This window comes from Centruroides vittatus, unplaced genomic scaffold (assembly GCF_030686945.1).
Source record: "Centruroides vittatus isolate TY-2023 unplaced genomic scaffold, ASM3068694v2 contig_1312, whole genome shotgun sequence".
NCBI lineage: Eukaryota > Metazoa > Arthropoda > Arachnida > Scorpiones > Buthidae > Centruroides > Centruroides vittatus.
Genome location: NW_027120835.1, coordinates 1,873 through 23,878, shown reverse-complemented (window position 1 = coordinate 23,878; position 22,006 = coordinate 1,873). Strand labels below are relative to the sequence as shown.

The 22,006-nt window shown below is 37.1% G+C and overlaps 2 protein-coding genes and 1 long non-coding RNA gene across 3 annotated transcripts; 1 reads left to right on the top strand and 2 right to left on the bottom strand.

The window, feature by feature from the left end:
* Positions 1–6,892: 6,892 nt before the first annotated feature.
* LOC136990403 (uncharacterized) lies at positions 6,893–7,124 on the top strand. The gene is made up of 2 exons (XR_010883055.1): positions 6,893–6,949; positions 7,033–7,124. It is a non-coding gene; the product is annotated as an uncharacterized lncRNA (long non-coding RNA).
* A 2,774-nt stretch (positions 7,125–9,898) lies between these two features.
* LOC136990391 (uncharacterized) lies at positions 9,899–10,971 on the bottom strand. The gene is made up of 4 exons (XM_067288787.1): positions 10,963–10,971; positions 10,748–10,881; positions 10,511–10,676; positions 9,899–10,424 (listed from the first exon to the last, which is right to left on the bottom strand). Exons 2-4 carry the CDS (start codon positions 10,855–10,857, stop codon positions 10,206–10,208), a joined length of 495 nt encoding a protein of 164 aa, XP_067144888.1. The 5' UTR covers positions 10,858–10,881; positions 10,963–10,971; the 3' UTR covers positions 9,899–10,205.
* A 3,093-nt stretch (positions 10,972–14,064) lies between these two features.
* On the bottom strand, positions 14,065–14,958 carry LOC136990331 (E3 ubiquitin-protein ligase Siah1-like). Its single transcript, XM_067288726.1, has one exon. The coding sequence runs from the start codon at positions 14,956–14,958 to the stop codon at positions 14,065–14,067; it is 894 nt and encodes a 297-aa protein (XP_067144827.1).
* Between the last annotated feature and the right edge of the window lie 7,048 nt (positions 14,959–22,006).

The window sequence follows — 22,006 nt, the reverse complement described above, 5'->3', positions numbered from 1 at the left end:
TTTTAACTCTTTCCGCCCTGTGGGCACTAAGAGGGCCTCTTTTAGAAGGACCATTATGGGTTCGGCCAGGCCTACAATGGGGCGACCGGGTGGTGAGGGACGGGGCCCGACATATCCGAACGGACCACCCCCCGAAAAATTCCTGGTGATTATTCGACCCGTTCGGATTCGATCCCGGGTCCCCCAGAGCGGTAGGCTGCCACCTTGACCGCTCGGCCATCCGGCCGTTAGTTTCCAGGTTCATGAATTAAACGTCGTAATCCCAGAATGACTTCCAAGGTTTTCAGGCCCTTTTGATTTTACCTATGAGGGCCTCGAAGGCTTTGGTGCACCAGGAAAAATTCAAAACGTGGATTACCTAGAACTCAATCGAAGCTCAATTAGGTGCGTAACATCTGATATGTTAACACAAGTTCAGCTTGACTAGGAGAGACGAATCGGTATGTGTTTAGAAAGAAATAGCCAACTTGCAGACATACTGTAATTTTGTAAATAATGCTATATTTCTCTAAAAAGTGTTAAATTTCCCTATGTATACCGTCTTTCGGGACATCTTGTACCTGTAAAATGTAGAAATACATATATCGTTTGAAACAATTTTCAACAAAATCTTATTAAAATTCATTACATAAATAGCTCGAGGGAATATTATTATAAAAGATGTATAAGTATCACATGACAAATATCAAGGAGACATTCCGAGTCGATTACAAGTCCTACCTCTTCTAACAAATTCTATTAAATTATTAGTCATTCTGTTTACTCGCGTTTCATTTCTATGTTTGGCTTATTTGGTTACACGACACATGGGCGCTGCTTCCCGGAACGACTTTTATAGGAACCTGACCCCAATTTAGATGTTAAAAACGCGAAGAAAACTTTCAAACTTCCGCTAGGCCAGCCTCTTGACTAGGCGCGAACCCACGATCAGTGTTTAGTGGTTTTATCCATTCGGCCACTGGGTACCTTCATTTTTATGCACTGTACAATATTGCATTCGGCGCATCGTATTATTATCTGCCTCCTTCATTCATTCACTTCATTCATTACATTTAAACATACAGGCCTGCACAGTCAGTAGTCTGGCACGTTCGCTAATCTGACACTCCTCTCTGCAAGGAATGACCGGATTAGTAAGAGTCGTGTGTTGCTAGATTCGGCTATTCTTTTTACCAATGAAAATTTTAAAAATGTAGAAAAAAAACCTTTTTTTTTCAAAAATTAACATTTCAGTGCATTTTTTAATATATTTTGCAAATATGTTTATAAGGAGTTAATTCTGCGATTTTAAATGTTGTATATTTATCTGGCAATTAACGAATAATCACATATGAGTATCGATATTGCATCTGTAGTTACTGTGTATAGATGTAATCCATATCTTATCTTCACAGATGACGTAATAACCAGCATTAGAACTGATAAAAATTATGACATCAATCTACTGTATAAATCCAAACGAACACCAAACAAAAACTGAAGGAATATATAATTCATCCAACACAACCTTAATTACTCCAGTTAATCACATTCATAAATCTTCAAACGTTTTCGACCCATTCTGGGTCGTCCTCAGGATATCGTTGTAATAAATACACCAACGTGTGAAATGGAACATTCAAATCGAATCCAGTCCGATTCAAATTACGTGAAAACGTTGAGCTTGATAATGGAACGATTCTCTCGTGCTACGATGACGGTTTAGTGCGTGAGAAGATTTTGCTGCAATTTTCTGCATAACCGTTAACTTAACGTCTTAAGACGCAATTACCGGGTGTTCTCCCCCTCATAACAATACTTCCACGCTTGTGAAACTTTACCTGCATCTTTATCATTAATGCATGTGCTCCTTAATCCCGCTTTGTATATTTCGAGGGTGTCCATTATTCTGAGTTGGTCCGTGCGGTGGGTGAGTCTTATGACATGGGCACTTTGTAGACCGGCAGTGATTCCAGGTTCAGAAGCGACACGCGCCAGGGCGGTGGTATGTTTCTGTTTGTCCATGTCATACTTGTGTTCTTTCAAGCGTTGTTGCAGGGAACGTTTGGTTGAGCCCACATAAACCAAGCTATTATTGAATCTGCTATCCCACATAGCGATCTCATATACTCCCGGTGTGCGATTCAAGTCTATTGGGTCCTTTCCGTTGCGGAGTAGGTCATATACCGATGGTGGCCTACCATAGGCCATCTTGTTTTTTGTGATGCTTGAAAATGGCCTATGGTAGGCCACCATCAATATATGACCTACTCCGCAACGGAAAGGACCCAATAGACTTGAATCGCACACCGGGAGTATATGAGATCGCTATGTGGGATAGCATATTCAATAATAGCTTGGTTTATGTGGGCTCAACCAAACGTTCCCTGCAACAACGCTTGAAAGAACACAAGTATGACATGGACAAACAGAAACATACCACCGCCCTGGCGCGTGTCGCTTCTGAACCTGGAATCACTGCCGGTCTACAAAGTGCCCATGTCATAAGACTCACCCACCGCACGGACCAACTCAGAATAATGGACACCCTCGAAATATACAAAGCGGGATTAAGGAGCACATGCATTAATGATAAAGATGCAGGTAAAGTTTCACAAGCGTGGAAGTATTGTTATGAGGGGGAGAACACCCGGTAATTGCGTCTTAAGACGTTAAGTTAACGGTTATGCAGAAAATTGCAGCAAAATCTTCTCACGCACTAAACCGTCATCGTAGCACGAGAGAATCGTTCCATTATCAAGCTCAACGTTTTCACGTAATTTGAATCGGACTGGATTCGATTTGAATGTTCCATTTCACACGTTGGTGTATTTATTACAACGATATCCTGAGGACGACCCAGAATGGGTCGAAAACGTTTGAAGATTTATGAATGTGATTAACTGGAGTAATTAAGGTTGTGTTGGATGAACTACTGTATAAACTATTGAGGAAGTCTTAATAATTTATTTAATTTTAACTAATATTTATTTATAAAAATATTTGTCGGTTACAGAAGTAACATCACTGAAAATTCATAATAAATAGTAAATTAATTATTATTTATACCACAAATTAGAGAAATTGTATATATATTATAGATTACGTAATATTTTCGCTTACAAAAATGATGAAGGATTGTATACTGATAGGAAAGAAATAAATAATATAGAGCAAATGACAAAAACAAAATAAATTATAAAAGGTGTAGCACACGTCACAGAAAGTACTGTTTTTTACGTTACAGCGTAAAGCACGCGCTTTTTTACTTCTCCGGTTTACATTTATAATTAACTATTTATTAATATATATATAAATGGTTTGCTGTATTTGTAGATAATATGACGAATTTAGCCTCTGTAATCCAAATTACTATTGGTAGACCAATCTCACAGCAATCTCATTGGCAAATTACCAAATACCATAAAATTAAAACAGTCGATACGTGAAACTATACCGAAACATGCAATTTGGAAGATTGAACGTAAAATTATTAAATCTGTTATTAGATTTAAATATAAAAAATTGAATAACCTTAAATACCAAATACGTAGATTAGTACATAACCTTAACTATAAAGAAAACCTATATAAAGGCTTAGGTGATGAGTATAGATATAAAAAGGAAAACAAACTACAAGAGTTGTTTTCCTACCCGAAGCTAAAAGAGAAGAAAAAATGGATTAATGAACTTATAGTAAATAATTCTAAGATTATGATACCAAGTTATGTAAAACATGTATTGGCACTGGGCTTAGATTACAATATACCAAACACAGATATTACAACAGACATGACAGCAACTATTGATAAAAATATAAAAGATTTGCCAATTAAAAAAGAAAATAAAAGTAATTTATTGAGTAGTATTGTTCAGGAATTAAAAAAAGGTATTAATTTAAAAGATAAACATAAAATTAAAAAACAAAAAAAGGGTATAAAGTGCATTATAAGATTTTTTAATAGAAATAATCTTAAAATAATAAAAGCTGATAAAACTAGACAATTAGTAATAATAGAGAATGATGACCTTACGATTAAGACTTGTGAACAAATTAATAGTAATATTTATACAAAATTAAATAATGACCCCTATGAGGATATAAAAAAACAAATAACAAAATTAATTAAAAAAAGTTATACTAATAATAATATAAGTAACATAGATAAAAATTTTATTCTGGATCCTAAAAATAATAGAACCCCAAAACTTAATATTAGATTAAAAACACATAAAATAGAAGAAAAATTTAGACCTATTGTAGACTTTAAATTTTCTATCCTATATAATGAACAGGGGTGGCCAACTTTTGTGCACATAAGATCTACTTTTTATCGTAAAAATGTGTCGCGATCGACTTGTTGTCATAGGCATAGTCTAAGTGGGGAGGGGGAAGTGTGAAATACATGCTATGTTTATACACTGTTTCAGTACGAAGTGCACTCACTGCTTATGAGTCGAGTCATAACTGCATGCATACAGTTGCATTCGGTTACAAATATAATACATTAAGTCAAGACATCACTAGCGATCGACCAAAATTGGCTTGGCGATCGACCGGTCGATCGCGATCGACTTGTTGGCCACCCCTGCTATATAATCTAGAACAATACATAAAACAACAATTAAAAGTTATAGATAATTCTATCTATAGTATAAAAAATGCTGATACAGTTATTAATAAATTATTGAAATTAAATAAGGAGAATTCAGATTGCTTAATGAGCTTAGACATAAAAAATATGTATCCTAGCATAACTTGGTTTATGATAGAAAATAGTTTAAAAGACCTTAGTATCCATAAGAATTTGATAAATTTAATAGAATTTGCCTACAAAAATAATTATTTTGAAGTTGAAGGTATGTTTTATAGACAAAAAAATGGCATCAGTATGGGGTCAAAGATGGGGCCAAAATTAGCTGAATTGGTAATGATTGACATCGATAAAAAAATTAGTAAAATCAAGGGTATAAAGTTAATAATGAGGTATGTAGATGACTATTTGATAGTATATAATAGAAATTTGACTAATAAAGAAACTATATACAATTCAATAAATAACATAGACAGGGATATACAGTTTGATATTGAAGAAGAAATAAATAAGAAAATTAATTATTTAGATATTACCATAGTTAATAACCCTAGAAAATTTGAGTTTATAACTTATAAAAAATCATGTAACGTTAACAAAACTATTAATTACCATTCTTACATTCCTGATTCCATTAAAAAGAATTCATACTTTGTTGAATTAAAAAACATATATACAAGAATATCCGATAATTATAACATAAATATTAAACTAAAAGAATTAGATACAAAATTCCTATTGAACGATTATCCAACCTTTATTCTTAAAAAATGGAAAATATATTATTTAAAGAATAGGTATAATACTAAGTTTAAAACTGAAAAAACATATAAAAAGTTTCTTTACATTAAAAATATCTTTGAAAATTGTAAGAAAAGTATTAATAATCATAATATTTGTTTGGCCCCATCTTTGACCAATAAAATTTCACAAAATATTTATAAATATATTAATAAAATTAGTAATAATAATTTAGATCCTTTAAAAAAAGCTGGTGTTGTTTATAAAATTGAATGTAATAATCCGTGTACATATATAGGAGAAACCGGGCGTGTGCTAGAAATTAGAGTCAAAGAACATGAAGCAGCCATTCGGCTTAAGTATAATAATTCTCCGTGGTTTAACCACACTAATAGTAATAATTGTAATATTAATAGAAACAATATAAAAATTTTGCATATTGAAAAAGACATGTACAAAAGGAAATTTAAGGAACATATAGAAATTAGAAAACAAAAAAATAATAATTTAATTAATCAGTCGAAAGGAATGGAAATTAATTATAACTGGTATAATCTGATAGATGGCGCTGGGATAAAATAAATCAGTGACCCCCAATCTTTTTGTACCTAAGAGCACATTCTAGAATACCGGCCGGACGGCGGGCACCATTTATTTTTTTAAGGAGAATTTATATTTGGACGTAGTTAATAATACATACACATAATATACAGAAAACATTTAATTCCAAAAATGTAATAAAACATACACAAGACTATTAACAATAATTTTTACAAAACAAGTAATTACTAAACAATGCATACAAAATCTACAGAGTATAAAAATTCTTTATAAAAAATATAAATCTGAAAGTAAATGTGATTTTTGGCATTGCATTTCATTGGCCATTGCTTCGTAATTAGGAGAGTATGATGATATTCATGCTCGTAAGCAATCGTCAAGGTGTTCATCTGTAAGTCGTAATCTGTACTTTCATTTTATGATATTCAGAACGGACCGGTTTATTTCATTTCAGGTATGGGAAATTTGGTTGGTGAAGATTTGGCGCGAGGGGAAAAAGAGATCGGTCGCATTTCGCTTTGTGCTTTTGTCTGTGTTGGACGCCATTTCTACTTTTGAGTGGTTAATCATTAAAAGACGAAAAAACTTTTACATAGCATTTTATTGAAAACTGAAATATTTTGTTTTTATCGTGGTCGAACAGCGGCGGGCACACGTAAAACGATCGGCGGGCGCTATGGTGCCCTCGGGCATAGGGTTGGGGACCCCTGAAATAAATCATAAAGTATTAAAACGTCATCACATGATTACTGTTGTAAACGTGTTGAATGATGTATACAGGTGCTAATAATGTCGTAAATTTATGATGTAATTTATGCTTTGGGAATATTTATACAATTGTTTATCAGCTTATTTAGTAATTGGTATTTTTAGTGTGTTTATTATACATGTGTGGTGGAAACATTTTTTAAACTTGTAAGTATAAGTGTTGTTTACAATATTACTTAGATTAGCCATATATTAATAAGTTATGTACAAAAAAGAAAATTGAAATTTTAGGATACCTGTAAATGTCAGGAAGGTTTGCCCTCCCTATCCAAGGAAATATTGTTGTAATTCCCACCACGTTTATTGTAAGTTTCTCTCCGAAGTTTGTAAATTTGTTGTAGATATACATTGATGTCATGTTTAGTTAAACATTTTACTTTTTTGTTAGTGTTTTAGCACTGAAGAGGGGCTGGAAAATATTAGACCAGCCCGAAATGCATATGATGTAGTCTTTATAAAATAAAATCAATTTGCCAATGAGATTGCTGTGAGATTGGTCTACCAATAATAATTTAGATTACAGAGGCTAAATTCGTCATATTAACTATTTATTATTTAATGAATTTTTAATTAATTAATTATTCTTAATATAATATATAATACGCTCTCTTTTGTTATTTATTTCATTGTTACGTATCTTTTCAATACATTAAACTATTATAAAATGCTTAAAATAAATACAAATTAATGTTAATGGCTTTTTATTCATAGGTAAATAAACATCTTAATAAATCTGTGAAATTTCCAGCCTTAAAAGATCTCTGAGAAATTTTATTCTCAACGAATTAAATACAGATTTTCACTTTTTATATCAATGTCAGAAATTTTTAAATACAATACTGTATTTTAGCTGTATTGAAGTCAGAAGATGTAGTGAAACATAAAAACTTAACATCCTTAAACATAAAATGTATTTGACTTAAGCAATTTGCCCCTAAAACCACGTACAGCACAGTGCATTCTTATGTTACATTCGAAATAAACGAAATACTTTACAAATTTAATAAAATAGATATTTCTATAATTTAAAATGTTTAAATTTTAAAAATAATATTTTGCTATTTTCATAATTAAGTATAAATTTTTATAATTAATTATGAATAAATTGTATTGTTACAACGATTTATTAGCGTTGGTACCAAATCATACGATGTTTAATTAACAGGAAAACTATAAACGAGACGGCAAAATAATGAATAACAGAAGAATAAATCAATTATTAATTAGAATATAAAAACTAGTCATCCTCGATATAATAGTCAACAACTGAATATGCCAACCATGAAAATTTCAAATTAATTTTTTTGGTTTTGTTTACTTTTTATTTAATTCGTGAAAAATTAGGAGAGACATTTAAAATTTTATTCAAAATTATGAGGTTTAATGGTCCACGTAATCCATTTCTTCCAAATAAAAATGTCGGCAAAAGGACGCTATCAGATTTGGTGTTTCTTTCACTGGAGAAATGGCAGAAAGTTATGTAGTCATGTGATGAATATATGAATATTACATTTAAATTTTGAGACATCCTGTATTTGTGTAATATATAATTTTTAAACAGTTTTCAACAAAATCTTACATATTAAGATTTATTAAATAAGTCGCTCGGGGGAATATGTAAGATCTGGAAGTATCACATGACAAATTTCAAGGTTGTTATTATGGAACGTTTTCCTGTTCTTTATATTCGGAATGCACAATCTTATTTTTTAATCGACAGTTTCAAGTTTTCGAGGTCAGGCAATGAATGACTGATTTCTAAATACACAACATCTTCCGTACTGTACATCATTCTATCAATATTAATTGTGTTATATTAAATTTCTGCTACAAACCTGAATCGATATTTGCTTGAAGACTTAAATCGAGAAATTCAACTTCCTCAAAAAAAAAAAACAAACAATTTACTGAAATGTGTAAATCTTCGTTAGTTAACCACTCCAAGAAAATAGTAAATTGTTTGTTTTTTTTTTTTGAGGAAGTTGAATTTCTCGATTTAAGTCTTCAAGCAAATATCGATTCAGGTTTGTAGCAGAAATTTAATATAACACAATTAATATTGATAGAATGATGTACAGTACGGAAGATGTTGTGTATTTAGAAATCAGTCATTCATTGCCTGACCTCGAAAACTTGAAACTGTCGATTAAAAAATAAGATTGTGCATTCCGAATATAAAGAACAGGAAAACGTTCCATAATAACAACCTTGAAATTTGTCATGTGATACTTCCAGATCTTACATATTCCCCCGAGCGACTTATTTAATAAATCTTAATATGTAAGATTTTGTTGAAAACTGTTTAAAAATTATATATTACACAAATACAGGATGTCTCAAAATTTAAATGTAATATTCATATATTCATCACATGACTACATAACTTTCTGCCATTTCTCCAGTGAAAGAAACACCAAATCTGATAGCGTCCTTTTGCCGACATTTTTATTTGGAAGAAATGGATTACGTGGACCATTAAACCTCATAATTTTGAATAAAATTTTAAATGTCTCTCCTAATTTTTCACGAATTAAATAAAAAGTAAACAAAACCAAAAAAATTAATTTGAAATTTTCATGGTTGGCATATTCAGTTGTTGACTATTATATCGAGGATGACTAGTTTTTATATTCTAATTAATAATTGATTTATTCTTCTGTTATTCATTATTTTGCCGTCTCGTTTATAGTTTTCCTGTTAATTAAACATCGTATGATTTGGTACCAACGCTAATAAATCGTTGTAACAATACAATTTATTCATAATTAATTATAAAAATTTATACTTAATTATGAAAATAGCAAAATATTATTTTTAAAATTTAAACATTTTAAATTATAGAAATATCTATTTTATTAAATTTGTAAAGTATTTCGTTTATTTCGAATGTAACATAAGAATGCACTGTGCTGTACGTGGTTTTAGGGGCAAATTGCTTAAGTCAAATACATTTTATGTTTAAGGTTGTTAAGTTTTTATGTTTCACTACATCTTCTGACTTCAATACAGCTAAAATACAGTATTGTATTTAAAAATTTCTGACATTGATATAAAAAGTGAAAATCTGTATTTAATTCGTTGAGAATAAAATTTCTCAGAGATCTTTTAAGGCTGGAAATTTCACAGATTTATTAAGATGTTTATTTACCTATGAATAAAAAGCCATTAACATTAATTTGTATTTATTTTAAGCATTTTATAATAGTTTAATGTATTGAAAAGATACGTAACAATGAAATAAATAACAAAAGAGAGCGTGTTATATATGTGTTTATTTAATAAACTTTACAACACTCTATGAATGATATTAAAAATACCTGAAATATTAATGGGAGAAAGTCAGATTATAATTAGAATTAAACATCATTACTGTATTCTGTTGAATCAATGCCAATTTTATAATAATCTTTCCTGAAGGTAAAGTGTATTATTTTAAACGAATAATAACAATTTTTTAATCGAAAAATAAAGTTTTATATAGTAAACTCCTCACTAACTGAGTCTCTCGCGATGACCTTTAATTCGAATTAGTAATATAATACAATTCTCTAACAGCTTATTTTAGAAGAGAGTGGCGAAGAACTGATCGAGTAATGCGTACGGAATTATACTTCCATTCGAAAACCTACGTTTAATAAAATCAATATCTTCAAATTTGTTTTCGGATTCAATATTTTCGTTTTCTTCATCTAATCGCTTCGGGTTGTTTCTTCTTAAAGCGCATTTATTTGGCTTCACGTAACTTTTCTTCACTTTCGGATAAGTTGATAGAATAAAGGTCTGAAATGATTCGTTATCTTCAATACATCTGTTAATATGAAATATTATTTGAAAATTTGTATTATTAGGCTAAGAAATTAGAATACCGGAACAAGTTTCCATCCTCGATCTGTGCAAAAATTCAGTTGAGGACTGTATCTCATGGATTTTCTCGTAACGTCAATTGCGTTCTGGTTCCATGGATAATCGTAAAGGAATTCGAAGAAACTTTCGTTCTTCCCAGTAAATGGAGAAATTAGAAATTTGTCGTCTCTTAAATGTCAAAATATCGAATTATTTTATCATTCGATTTATTGTTTATTGTAGAATTTTGAGATGCTTACTCAAATATCTGTTTAACTCCAAGAGAACTAAGAAAATTTTTAGGAAGAGGGCAACTTGCAGTCAATGCTAAATTTATCCTTGGATAGTACATTAAAAATACGAGGCACATCTCGTCTCTCGAAGATAAACCACCCTAAAAGTATAAAATAATTAGTTATTAACATTTATGAATTTACAAATAAAAAGTATTAGTTAAATATATATAGTTCCATACAAAGGTTACTCTGCTCTTTTTTATCGAAGTAGAAAATAAAATATTTCGTGTAAGACTATAACAAATGTAACAAACAAAAGACGATATGTGCAACAGTATGAAATATTTATAGAATAATTTTAATAGTCTCATAAACAAAATTCGTTTTTTATATATTGACAGACCTTCATTAAACACAGCCGTTCATTAATATAATCGCTTTGTTTGAATCCATCTACTTTCTTGTTTCACACCTTAGTTTTTCTAAGAGAAAAGTCTAAAGAAAACATCTACTGTGTGAAGAAATATGCAATATTGGGAAAAACGAAAATTATTATCTAGTAGAATCCAGTCAAGTTATGCTTATTTTATATTACTTTTACTTATACATGGAAATTTCGAAATTGAATTTTTAGTGGAAACCACCGGAATTTTAGGTGTATCCACCGGAAATAAAACTTAATCTTAAGTTTCATTTCCGGTGGTTAAAAGTAAAATGTACATGCAGTTGATATTTCTAAAACGCTGTTTTTGAATACATTAATTTAATAATTGCATCATCAAAGCCATAGTCAGGGACTCTTTTCCATGAACCTGTCAGTTCTTCCTTGGCTGGTAGCCATAGAAAAAGACAACGTCAGTCAGGGCCGTCGAGAAGAGAATGCTAGGAATTTTTCACCTGGTCCAGACATAACATAGTGGCGCATATTATTTCCTATTCGTATAAATGAATGTTACTTTTGCTAACAATAAATAAAATTTCTTAACACGGAAGTGAAGAAACTAAACAGGATAAGGGACAGTCTCCCATCGGATCAGGTACACACGGTCTTTCTGGCAGGGGAGCATCCCCTCCACTGATTACGGCCGCCGGAATTACATGCTGCCATAAACAGGCAGTTTCTGAATCCTAAGAAATTACAAGACATTCGGTACACCCGCGACGGGCTGTTACTGGTAAAAACGAAGGTCGCGGAGTTGGCCCTACAGATAACGTCTCTGGTGGTATGCAGGTCGGGGTTGGCTGGGCCTGAATGCACGTTGAACAAGCTGTTCTGAGACGTAGACACATCTATAATGAAACAGAAATCTACGACAGTGGAGAAAATGTGTAAGTTCGCCGACCTTTAGGGGGGGGATCGTTAATCCCGCGACAGGATGGTCTAGGGTCGTTCGCGTGTGGGTGTGAGGGAGGATGACACAGACAATAAGTGTCTCACAAAGAAACCCGTTTATTTAAATATAAAACAACTCACACTATGCACAGATCGTTACAAAGGTAAACGTTCGAACGTTTTTGTGCCGATGTGTTTCCTATCGTCGCTCGATAGAAGGCCCCGGGGCAGCGGCTGGTGCAGCGACTCGTCGGTTGGCGTCGGCGGACCTTTCGATGGACACCTTGGAACACCTCTTGTCTCCCTTGAAACCTCTCGGAAAAGTCTCTTGTCCTTCCAATTCGGCGATTACTTCAATCTCTCTTTTTCGTATTGTTCATGTTGATTGGCTCCACGTCCTTCCTTTCTCTCTTCTCGATTGGTCCCTCGCTTGTTTCCAAGCGAAAAACGACCCCTGTTCGAGTCACGAGAAAGAACCGCCTATACAAATCTACTTGACACCCTCCGTTTACTCAGGATGGAAAGAATTGATGGAACTTTGAAACTTGCGCTCATATTTTCCCTATTGTCGTCTAGTCTGAGAGATTTTTGAAATTCAATGCTTTGATATGAAGTTCCTTTTTATTGAAAACTTTTCCCTTTTTCGAATATTAATTGATCTAAATTTCGTATACGAGCGACTTGTCAAAGGTCCATCTATACTGGAGGACATTCGTCTACAATCATTACTCATTACAATTATTGCGTTTTATTTTACATTAGGCCTTTTTGTCTTTCGACATCTTTCTCCTTTTTTTTCATGCGTCGCGGTTTCAAATGACTAACGCGTCAAATCCGATCTTGGATCGGTTTTTGTCCCTTGTAACAATGGATGATTTTCTACATTCGTTTTAACAATCTTCTAATATAAATAATTAATGTTAACCCGTTTTTGGGACTTCACAGGGCTCCCCGCCATTTAAAAATGTGGCTTCGAGGCTAGCGACATTTTTCCTGGCGGCTCTAGAAGCTGTCAGTCCACGCTTCCGTCTTTCCGGAAATGACATAACGTCAACAATGGTCTACAGTTTTATTGTTCTTTCGCGTGTGTCTGGTCTCACGTCTCAGGCTTTTCGTTCACGCCTATTTGGTTTACATGTTGTTTGTTAAATAAAACGAATTGGGTTAAGTCAAAAAGATTTAATATCAAATATATCATATTATACGAAATAAAAAGAGTTTACAAACGTAAGTCTTTATGCAAATATAACAAAAAAGAATTTTCCTTTTTCCTTTTTTTTTGTTTGTTTTTTGGGGGGTGCCCTTCTAACAGGGAGACCCCTGATCTGTCTATTGGCGCGGCGGATGTCGGCTTCTCGCTCTTCCCGCCGCACGATACCGTTGTTCCTGCTCCTGCAGAATTCTTTGTGACCTTTCCCACAATTCTTGACCTCGTCCCCTCCCTCGGCGGGTTCGAGGTGGGAAAGCCCTCTGGGCCACCGAATCGGACGGTCTAGATTCCTCATGGTCTTGAACATCCGGTACGGGTAGTAACGAATCTCTCGATCCTTGAAGGCTCTGAGCCTTTTCCGTAGCGAAGTTTATGGCTTCTTCTATCTCTCGCTCCAGGTCTGTAGGAATGTCCATTTCCTGGGGCAGGACGAGCAGTTCTGGATATTTTAGGTCGGGGGATTCCAAGATTTTCTGAATGGCACGTCGAACAGGAGTAGGATCTACCATACGCCTTTCCTCTTCTGAACGTTGGAAGAGAGTAAGAACGCGGTCGAAATCTATTTCCTCGGGTTCCCACCATCCCGATGCCTCTGCCATGGCTGTCTGTGAACACAAAAGGAAAGGGGTTTAACGTCTGACAGTATATCCGAGTTCCTTTTCAACACTTGTGCTTTACACAAAAAATTTTTTTTCTTTTTTTTTTGAACGGAAAGGATACAACTTCGGCCTCGCCCTGTCTTAGGGGTTCATCGGGAATTTTCAAAAAGGGGGCGCCATTCTCCTTATTTTCCCCTTTTTATTCGACCTGTACCGCTTCTTCTGAGACTGCTTCGGGCGTTTCCACCGTCTGTCGGTTTCTTGTGGGTAAGATCGTTATGATTACAGTTAGGACTTGGTTCTCTAGCATACGTTCTAGCATTTGTATGCTCAAAGTCATACAATCTCTCATTCGCACCAAAAATTTCAGGTCTCCAGAGATACTCCTGGTTATGGATTCCCACGACATGTGTTTCCCTCGCCCTTTTATTTCAATTCTTCCTCGGAAATATCCTGACTCCCGACGACTTCCTACGTTCCGGATGATAATATGGAGGGGAGAGTTTTCGTCAACCTTTTCCGTTTTAATTATCTGAATGAGAAAATCTCTCTGATAACAACGTAGGCGGGCCACCCAAGTGAGAGGCCGGGTCTCTTCCAACCCCACGAGGGCCAACCTGACAGCGTCGTGGTTTAGATGTTTTATCCGGGGATGGTTTTCAGTTAGGTGTGGGACCACCTGTTGACAAACACCTTCCCACTGGCAAGAGTCGTCTAAAGAGGGACAAGCACACGTTCGGAACGGGCAAAAGTGTTCGTGGCTTTTTCTATCCTTTGAGAGACGAATTTCTGGACATCCGTTATCTCGATAAGCGCAGGGCAGAGCTATTATCTCTGAGAGTTTTTCTAAGGTTAAATTACGGTAGTTTTTCATTTCCCCTCTGCAGACAGGGCATTGTCTCACTCGCGCCTTGCAGCGAGAGCATACGGTATGCCCGGCTGGGCATTGGAAGGTAGGTGGAGACATGTAGCTGTAACAAACGGGGCACTCCAATAAGGCTAATAAGGCTGGGTCTGGACCTGGATTTCTGGATGAGTCTTGCCCTTGCCGGAGAACTCCTAGGGACGTCGCCGCAAGTTGATTCTCTTCCATAATTATAAGTCTATATAAAAAGGAAAAAAATTCTGGTTGAGTCTAGATTCTCTAACCATAATATTAAAAGTCGCTACCGTCTTAGGAGGTACGACTTCTCCTCGCGGTTTTATAACCGTCTCATTTGAGGGGGAATCGTTTCGAACCCGATAGGAAATGTCACAGATGCTACCCGATCAGGTACGGTTTCGTCCTTTCGTTCGGACTCTATTGCTTTTGGAGTGTTTAAGGATGGCTCTGCTTTCATCGCCAACGGAATCAATTCGATCATTTCCGCGGGTCTTGTTTCCATTTTCTCTTCTCGTGGAAAAGATGGATACGTAATCATTGGTCTCTGGTTTTTCTGACAACCCGACCGCCTACGGCATTTCCACACCATCGAAAATACTATAACTAAAACAACGATGGGGATGATGAAAGTCAGGTTCCACACTGAGAATGTATAGTCGGGTACCTCCGGAGTTGGTGATAGGATCTCTGTTTTAACGGAGTTTATTTCTTGGCTTATATCTCGTAACATCCGTCCTGAAATTTCCAATGACCAATCGTGTTCATTGGTTCGGAGGATGCTCGGTGTAGCGTTTTCCTGGATGTAACCTCGCAAAATCTTCGTCTCTGTAAGATTGAGAACATCCGTTATTGCTGGAATTACATAATGGTCTTTAAGCGCTATCTTAAATGACGTCCGGGACTGGAAATGTGACGTCAGACGCACACCCGGCACATGACCGACGCAAGTCATCGGCAATTGAAAGATTCCCGTGTTGTTCAGTTTAATCATTTTGACTGGTGGTTGTTGGATGTTGCCCATCTGACTACATTCGATAACCAAATTTAAAGGTGAGGGGGTAGAATATATCCAAGTTCCCTCGTCGTCGATGCGACGAAACATCGGTTTAGGATAAATAGAAACTTTTCTCTTACAGAGTCTGTTCACCGTCGGCTCGTCCGCCATGAACAATGCATATTCACAAGCTTGATATGGGAGTTTCCAAACTGCGACTTCCGGAGCGCAGATAGGTGTTAATCCGAACTTGCATTTTTGGAGGTCGTGAGCTTCTAACAGCATATAGAGTTGCCGATCTCTTGACAAGGCTATGTAAGGGTAATCGACTTGATAATGGGCAAAAGCCCTTGGAACGGGAAAATACGCGGGGAATTTTACGACTTCATATAGATCAAAGTATCCTTCCGGTGTAATCAACGGAAATTTCGCGAAAATTCTCAGCATTGACGGAAGTGCTATCGCCGTGGTGGTGATCCACTGGTAATACTTGAAGACATTATCCTCATTCAACGTTTCAATTAGCGAAATCCCTGCGGGTAAGTGCTTGTTTATGTCTTCGAGGGTTGTTAGCAACTGTGACCTCGGTAAGAAATAAGAGCTGAGTCGATCGTTCTCCAGCATCTCAACAGCTTGTCGTAAATTGGTAACGCCGATTCGAAATTCCATTACCGCATTTTCTGCGTAGCGAAGGGCCGTACTAACGACGAACGTGTAACTGAACATTTGGAGTTCCTTATCCAAATAATTCTGTCGACGAATCATCATGTCGATGTACTTCCGGTTGTCCTTGACCGCTTGAAGGGTTTGGTTTATAACGGTTATCTGGGATTCCAAGACGTGCACTATTTTTTGTTGGTTTCGTGATATTTTACTTATCTGACCATTCATGGCTTCTACTTCTTGCGAAGTGGCCGTTCCAAAGAGAAATTTCAAGATTTTTCCGCCGACATCAATCAATCCTCTTTTCCTTCGGGGTGGTTTACTTATAGTCACCGTGGCCTTAAGTTCTTTATATTCCGCCTCGAATTCGGCGAGAGATTGTCGTAAACTTGTTAATTCTGCATCGGCTAAAGTCCACAGTGGTTGCATGGGGTCATCCTGTCTCTGTTTCCCTCTTCTAACAACAGGGGTTAAAGACGTTAGATGACGGTGTAGATCGTGGAGGTAGTTGTCGTATTCTTCGAACGATATTTCGATGACCATTGTCCATTGACTCGTGGTCATGAGAAAATTTCCCTGAGGTAGAAATATAATTCCTTTCGTCAATGCGGGCACAATCGTCGAAACCTGGTTTACAATGCATGTTATCAACAAGAACGAGTAAATTTTTACAGTCTTTTCTCCATTATCTATCAAAAAGGTTCACATTACTAAAGTTCCGTTTTCGCGACAATTTGTCTAAATGCGTACGCGTATTGACATTGGACCTCTCTCCATCTGGACGATGATATCCTCTCTTTCATAAGAAAGAGAAGCTACCATTTACAACTGGTGAATAATCCGATTGGAGTGTTAGGTGGCAAGCGCGGGAGACTTTCATCCGTAGCGTTTCGGAAACGTTCGCGTCTTGCACCATCGTCACTTTCGGCTGAACAATTCCCGATGATTTAGGGAGGACCCAGGGATAATCACTCACTGGTCCATGACTTCGGAGTGCGTAGTGGTGTGCAGGTTGCGACAGGGTCGGGGGCTGATCAGCCTCTGCTTCTCCGGTGGAGCTCGCGATATTTGTCTGTCTCTGCTGCAATGATTCGAAGATAATCTCATCCCAGGGGTCGACTGGTTCTATCTGTGGTTGGGCTACGATTTGGGGTGACAAATTTATGTCTTGCGCGTTTGTTTTGTCTTCTCTCGCCTCTGGTGGTGCAAATTCTAGCCTAGCGATCGCTGGTTTCAATCTGTTAGCATGTGTGTGCAATTTCTTTCCAGATTGGATGTGTTGTACTATGAAATCTACGGGACTCGTCTCTGCAATTATTCTGTATGGACCGTGCCACCTAGGGGCTAATTTCCGCTTTAAACCGGAGGGAACAGCTACTTCGTTCACGAAAACTCTATCTCCGATTGAAAATTTATAGGGTTTATTTTTGCGCTGATGATATGTGTTCCTATCATTCGCCGCTTTCTCCGCGTGCTCTTGAGCTAACTTGTGAGCTGAGGTCATCCTCGCTTGTAATTCGCTCGCATAATTTTCGCTTATATCATATCGGGGTCTATTGGGTTCTGTCACTATGTCAAAAGGATAAGTCGGATCGCGTCCATATAAAAGGAAGAAGGGTGTTTCATTGGTGCTCGAGTGTACCGTTGTGTTGTACGCAAAGAGAGCATAGGGGATCATCTCATCCCAATTTCTCTGATCCGCGTCAACATAGTGCGTTAGAATGTCGATCAATGTTTTGTTCAATCGCTCGACCATTCCGTTACATTGGGGGTGATAAGCTGTAGTAAGAAGCCTTTCCACGCGTAGTAATTCGCAGACCTCCTTCATGACTTTAGAGACAAAATTTGATCCTCTATCTGTGAGCAATTGCTTTGGGACTGAATGTCTAAGAATAACTTGGGTGACGAACGCTTTCGCCACGGTTTTTGCGGTGATATCAGGCAAAGGGATGGCTTCTGCCCATCTAGAAAAATGATCAATGAAGACTAATAGATACTTGTTGCCGTTGTAAGTATTAGGAAGGGGACCCTGGATATCCAGCGCAGTGCGTTCGAAGAGTCTCGATACTCGAGGGAACGTCTGCAGCGGGGCTTGATGTCCATGTGGGGGCCTTCTCCTCATTGCACATTCCTGGCAACTATCACAGTAATGGGTAATGTTTTTGTTCATCTCAGGCCAAAAGAATTGTGTCTGCAATTTTTTTTTCATTTTTTTCGCGCCTAAATGTCCCGCACTTGGGATATCATGAAACAATTTTAAAACATAGTCGATCATGATTTTGGGTATGACCAATCTATCCCATTTTTCGTTTCTCTCGGGATTTTCTTTCCTATGATAGAGCGTATCATCCGCGTCTAAATAATAATTCCTAATGTCTGAATTTGTTCCAAGGGAGAACGGGTCTCCCTTCAGTTGTTGTCTAATCTGTTCACAAAAGGGGTCCTTTAATTGCTGCTCTTTTATTTGTGCTTTACTGTATATCGGTTGTATTTCGTCTATTTTCGTTATGGGCAAGCGGCTCAGCGCGTCAGCATTCGTATGCGCTTTGCCTGGTTTGTGTATGATCTCAAACTGATATTCCTGGAGCGCTAGGTTCCAACGACTTAGTCTAGAACTTTCATCTCTAACATTAATGAGCCATTTAAGGGGTCTATGATCTGTGATAATTTTAAACTTTTTTCCATACAAATAGGGTCTAAAATGTTTGATTGACCAAATTACAGCTAGACATTCTTTCTCTGTGGTACTATAATTCCTCTCGGCTGGTTTGAGCAACCTGCTTGCGTAAGCCACCGGAAGTTCTCCACGCGCATCTTCCTGCGACAACACCGCACCTATCGCAGTGTTAGATGCATCGGTTGCCAATATGAAGGGGCTATCGAAGTCTGGTGATCGTAGTAATGGGGCTGATATTAATGTTTCTTTTAACCTTTCGAATACTGCTTCATGGTTCTCGGTCCAATGGAATTTCTCATCCTTCTTCAGTAAATCGGAAAGGGGTTTCGAAATCTTTGCATATTGAGAAATATGTCGCCTATAGTAACCTGTCAATCCTAAAAATGCTCTAACGTCCTTCTCACTTTGTGGTCGGGGAAAATTTTTAACGCACTCTATTTTCGTTGGGTCGGGTCGGATGCCTTCTTCCGACACTTCGTGTCCCAAGAATTTTATCTGTCGTTTCAAGAAACTGCATTTTTTGGGTTTAAGTTTTATCCCTGCACTTGCCAGACGTTGAAAGACCAATTCTAAGCGCTCTAAGTGCGATTTGACGTCAGAACTAAACACTAGGATGTCATCCATATAAACCAGACAGATTTTGTGTTTTAAGCCCGTTAGTATCAAATCTGCAAGACGTTGGAAGGTTGCAGCTGCATTGCAAAGTCCCATAGCCATGCGGTTAAACTGGTAATGCCCTGACGGGGTACTGAATCCTGTCTTTTCTTTTGAGTCTGGGTCTAATGGTAACTGCCAATATCCACTTAGGGTGTCCATCGTGGAAAAATATCTTGCCTTTCCTAGTAAACTTAATGACTCTTGAACAAGGGGCAAAGGATAAGGATCTATTTTTGTAATTTTATTCAATTGACGGTAATCTACAACCAATCTATAGCCTTGCGGCCTCTTAGCGACCAATAAGGCCGGTGCTGACCAAGGGGAGGTAGACGGTTCAACCACCCCACTTTTAATCATATTTTCTACTAAATCGTCCATTATTTCTCTTTGCGCGTAAGGGATTCTGTATGGGGCACGACAAATAGGAGGGTTATTCCCTGTCTCTATTTTATGTTCTATTAAATCACAATAGCCCAAGTCGAAATCATCTTTCGCAAACACGTGTTTATATTTGTATAGTAGGTCCAATAAAGGGGTTAGTTTGTCTTTTCCTATTTCGTTAAGGTTAAACAGATTTGCAAACTGAGCTCTAGTTAATTCATTTTCATTTGATCGCATCATTTCATTTCGCTCGGCCTCTTGCTGTGTTTCTTGTTCCGCTAAGACAAAAGTTCCTACTTTACTTCCCTTATTGATTTTTACAGGCCGCGTTTTTGTATTTAAAATTCTAACAGGTATTCTACCTTGCTTCCGGGTATTTACTAATGTACTCGCAACAAAAACTCCTTCTCTTTCAAAGGGTGTAGGTTCAACTACTCCTATCTGATTTGTCGCGTGTGGATGGACTTTTCCCTCTACAATAACCTCTGATCGCGGAGGAACGACGTAATCGTCTGTTAACGTCACTTCCTTTGGGATGTCCTCTCTCTGCTCTATGCTATTAACTGCTGTTTGTTTTTGTTTTTCCCGTCTTAAATTTCGCTTATTCTTTTGCACCCGTTTGTTTTTCTTTTTCATTTCCGCGTTTTTTCTAATTTTATTGTCTTTATTACTAGCTAAATTTTCATCATTTTCTGACGATGCTCGTGTCTTTGAGTTAGCCTGCTCGCTATTAACTTCAACGTTTTCCTTTGGTTTGGAACTGTCGTCGGTTTCTTTTATTTCGGTTAAACCCGAAAAGGTCACCGTGTCTCCTGACGGGAAACTAAGCTTCGCGTTCTTAACCGAGATTGTAACATCGTATTTTTCGAGAACATCTCTACCTAAGATTCCATCATTAGGCTTAGTAATCTCGGGGTTCACTACATAACAATCGTGGAAGAAGATCAAACGCCCGATTTGGAGCTTTAACCTGAACTTCCCGAATGTCTCGATAACATGACCGGTAACGCTAATTAACTCTACTGCTCTACTTTCAGCGCGCGGTAATTGTGTTATATCGGGAAATAGGGCTCTAGAAATTAAAGTGACAGCTGCGCCTGTGTCTATGGTCAGCTGAAGCTCTCTACCTTCTACCTTGCAAACCATTGTACAAGGAGGCAATTCTGTACTCCTTGATTTATTGATTCCTACTAATTGGGTTGCATTCGGACCTACCGATGGTTGATTTGTTTCGAAATTTTGTTCTCTAAACGTAACCGACGTGACTCTGTCCGAGTCTCGCGTTTGCCTATTGTCTACTGGACTATTTTCCGATGCGGGCAGCGCTAAAAATCGAGGGATAGCCACGTTATTCGGCGCGCGCTCCATCTCGAAGCTGCTTCCGGACCAACCCAGACCATAACAAGGGGGGTAAAAGGGTAACGGAACACCTTGTCCATTGTTTTCGTATGCAAATTGTCTAAATTGTGTAGGGAAAAAAGGTGTCGGCTCGGACCGATTCGTTCTAAAGGGGTTCGGCAGATTTCTAACGGGGTTTTGCCATTTGGGTGCTTCTCGACTCTCTCTCCACCTCTCGTGATATTGAGGAGAAACATTTCCTCCATACCACTCGAGGGGTGTTGGCGTGGACTCTCCGTGTCCTGCCCAACTAGGGTTCCTTGAGTGAAAGTTTACAAATCTACTCCCACCTCCTCGCCAAGGGGACATCAAACCTTGTCCCGAGTTCCGATTAGAAGGGAAGCTGTAGCAAGGATATCGCGCGCGGGGTTGTCCTTGCTGGGCAGCGGGCTGTGATCGCGGGGGAAATCGATATGCTTCGCGGCGCGGGAGGCTCGGGGGATAACGCGGATTTCTCGTCTCATTATTTGTCCTTTCAGTTCCTTGTG

What these genes read in the sequence shown, in the direction of transcription:
- LOC136990391 (XM_067288787.1), bottom strand. Translation starts at nt 10,857, where the DNA reads ATGTGCCTCGTATTTTTAATGTACTATCCAAGGATAAATTTAGCATTG. An exon ending in GGAGTTAAACAGATATTTGA is followed by an intron (nt 10,677 to 10,747) that starts GTAAGCATCTCA and finishes TTGACATTTAAG; the next exon opens with AGACGACAAATTTCTAATTT. An exon ending in GAGGATGGAAACTTGTTCCG is followed by an intron (nt 10,425 to 10,510) that starts GTATTCTAATTT and finishes GAATCATTTCAG; the next exon opens with ACCTTTATTCTATCAACTTA.
- LOC136990331 (XM_067288726.1), bottom strand. Translation starts at nt 14,958, where the DNA reads ATGGAAGAGAATCAACTTGCGGCGACGTCCCTAGGAGTTCTCCGGCAA.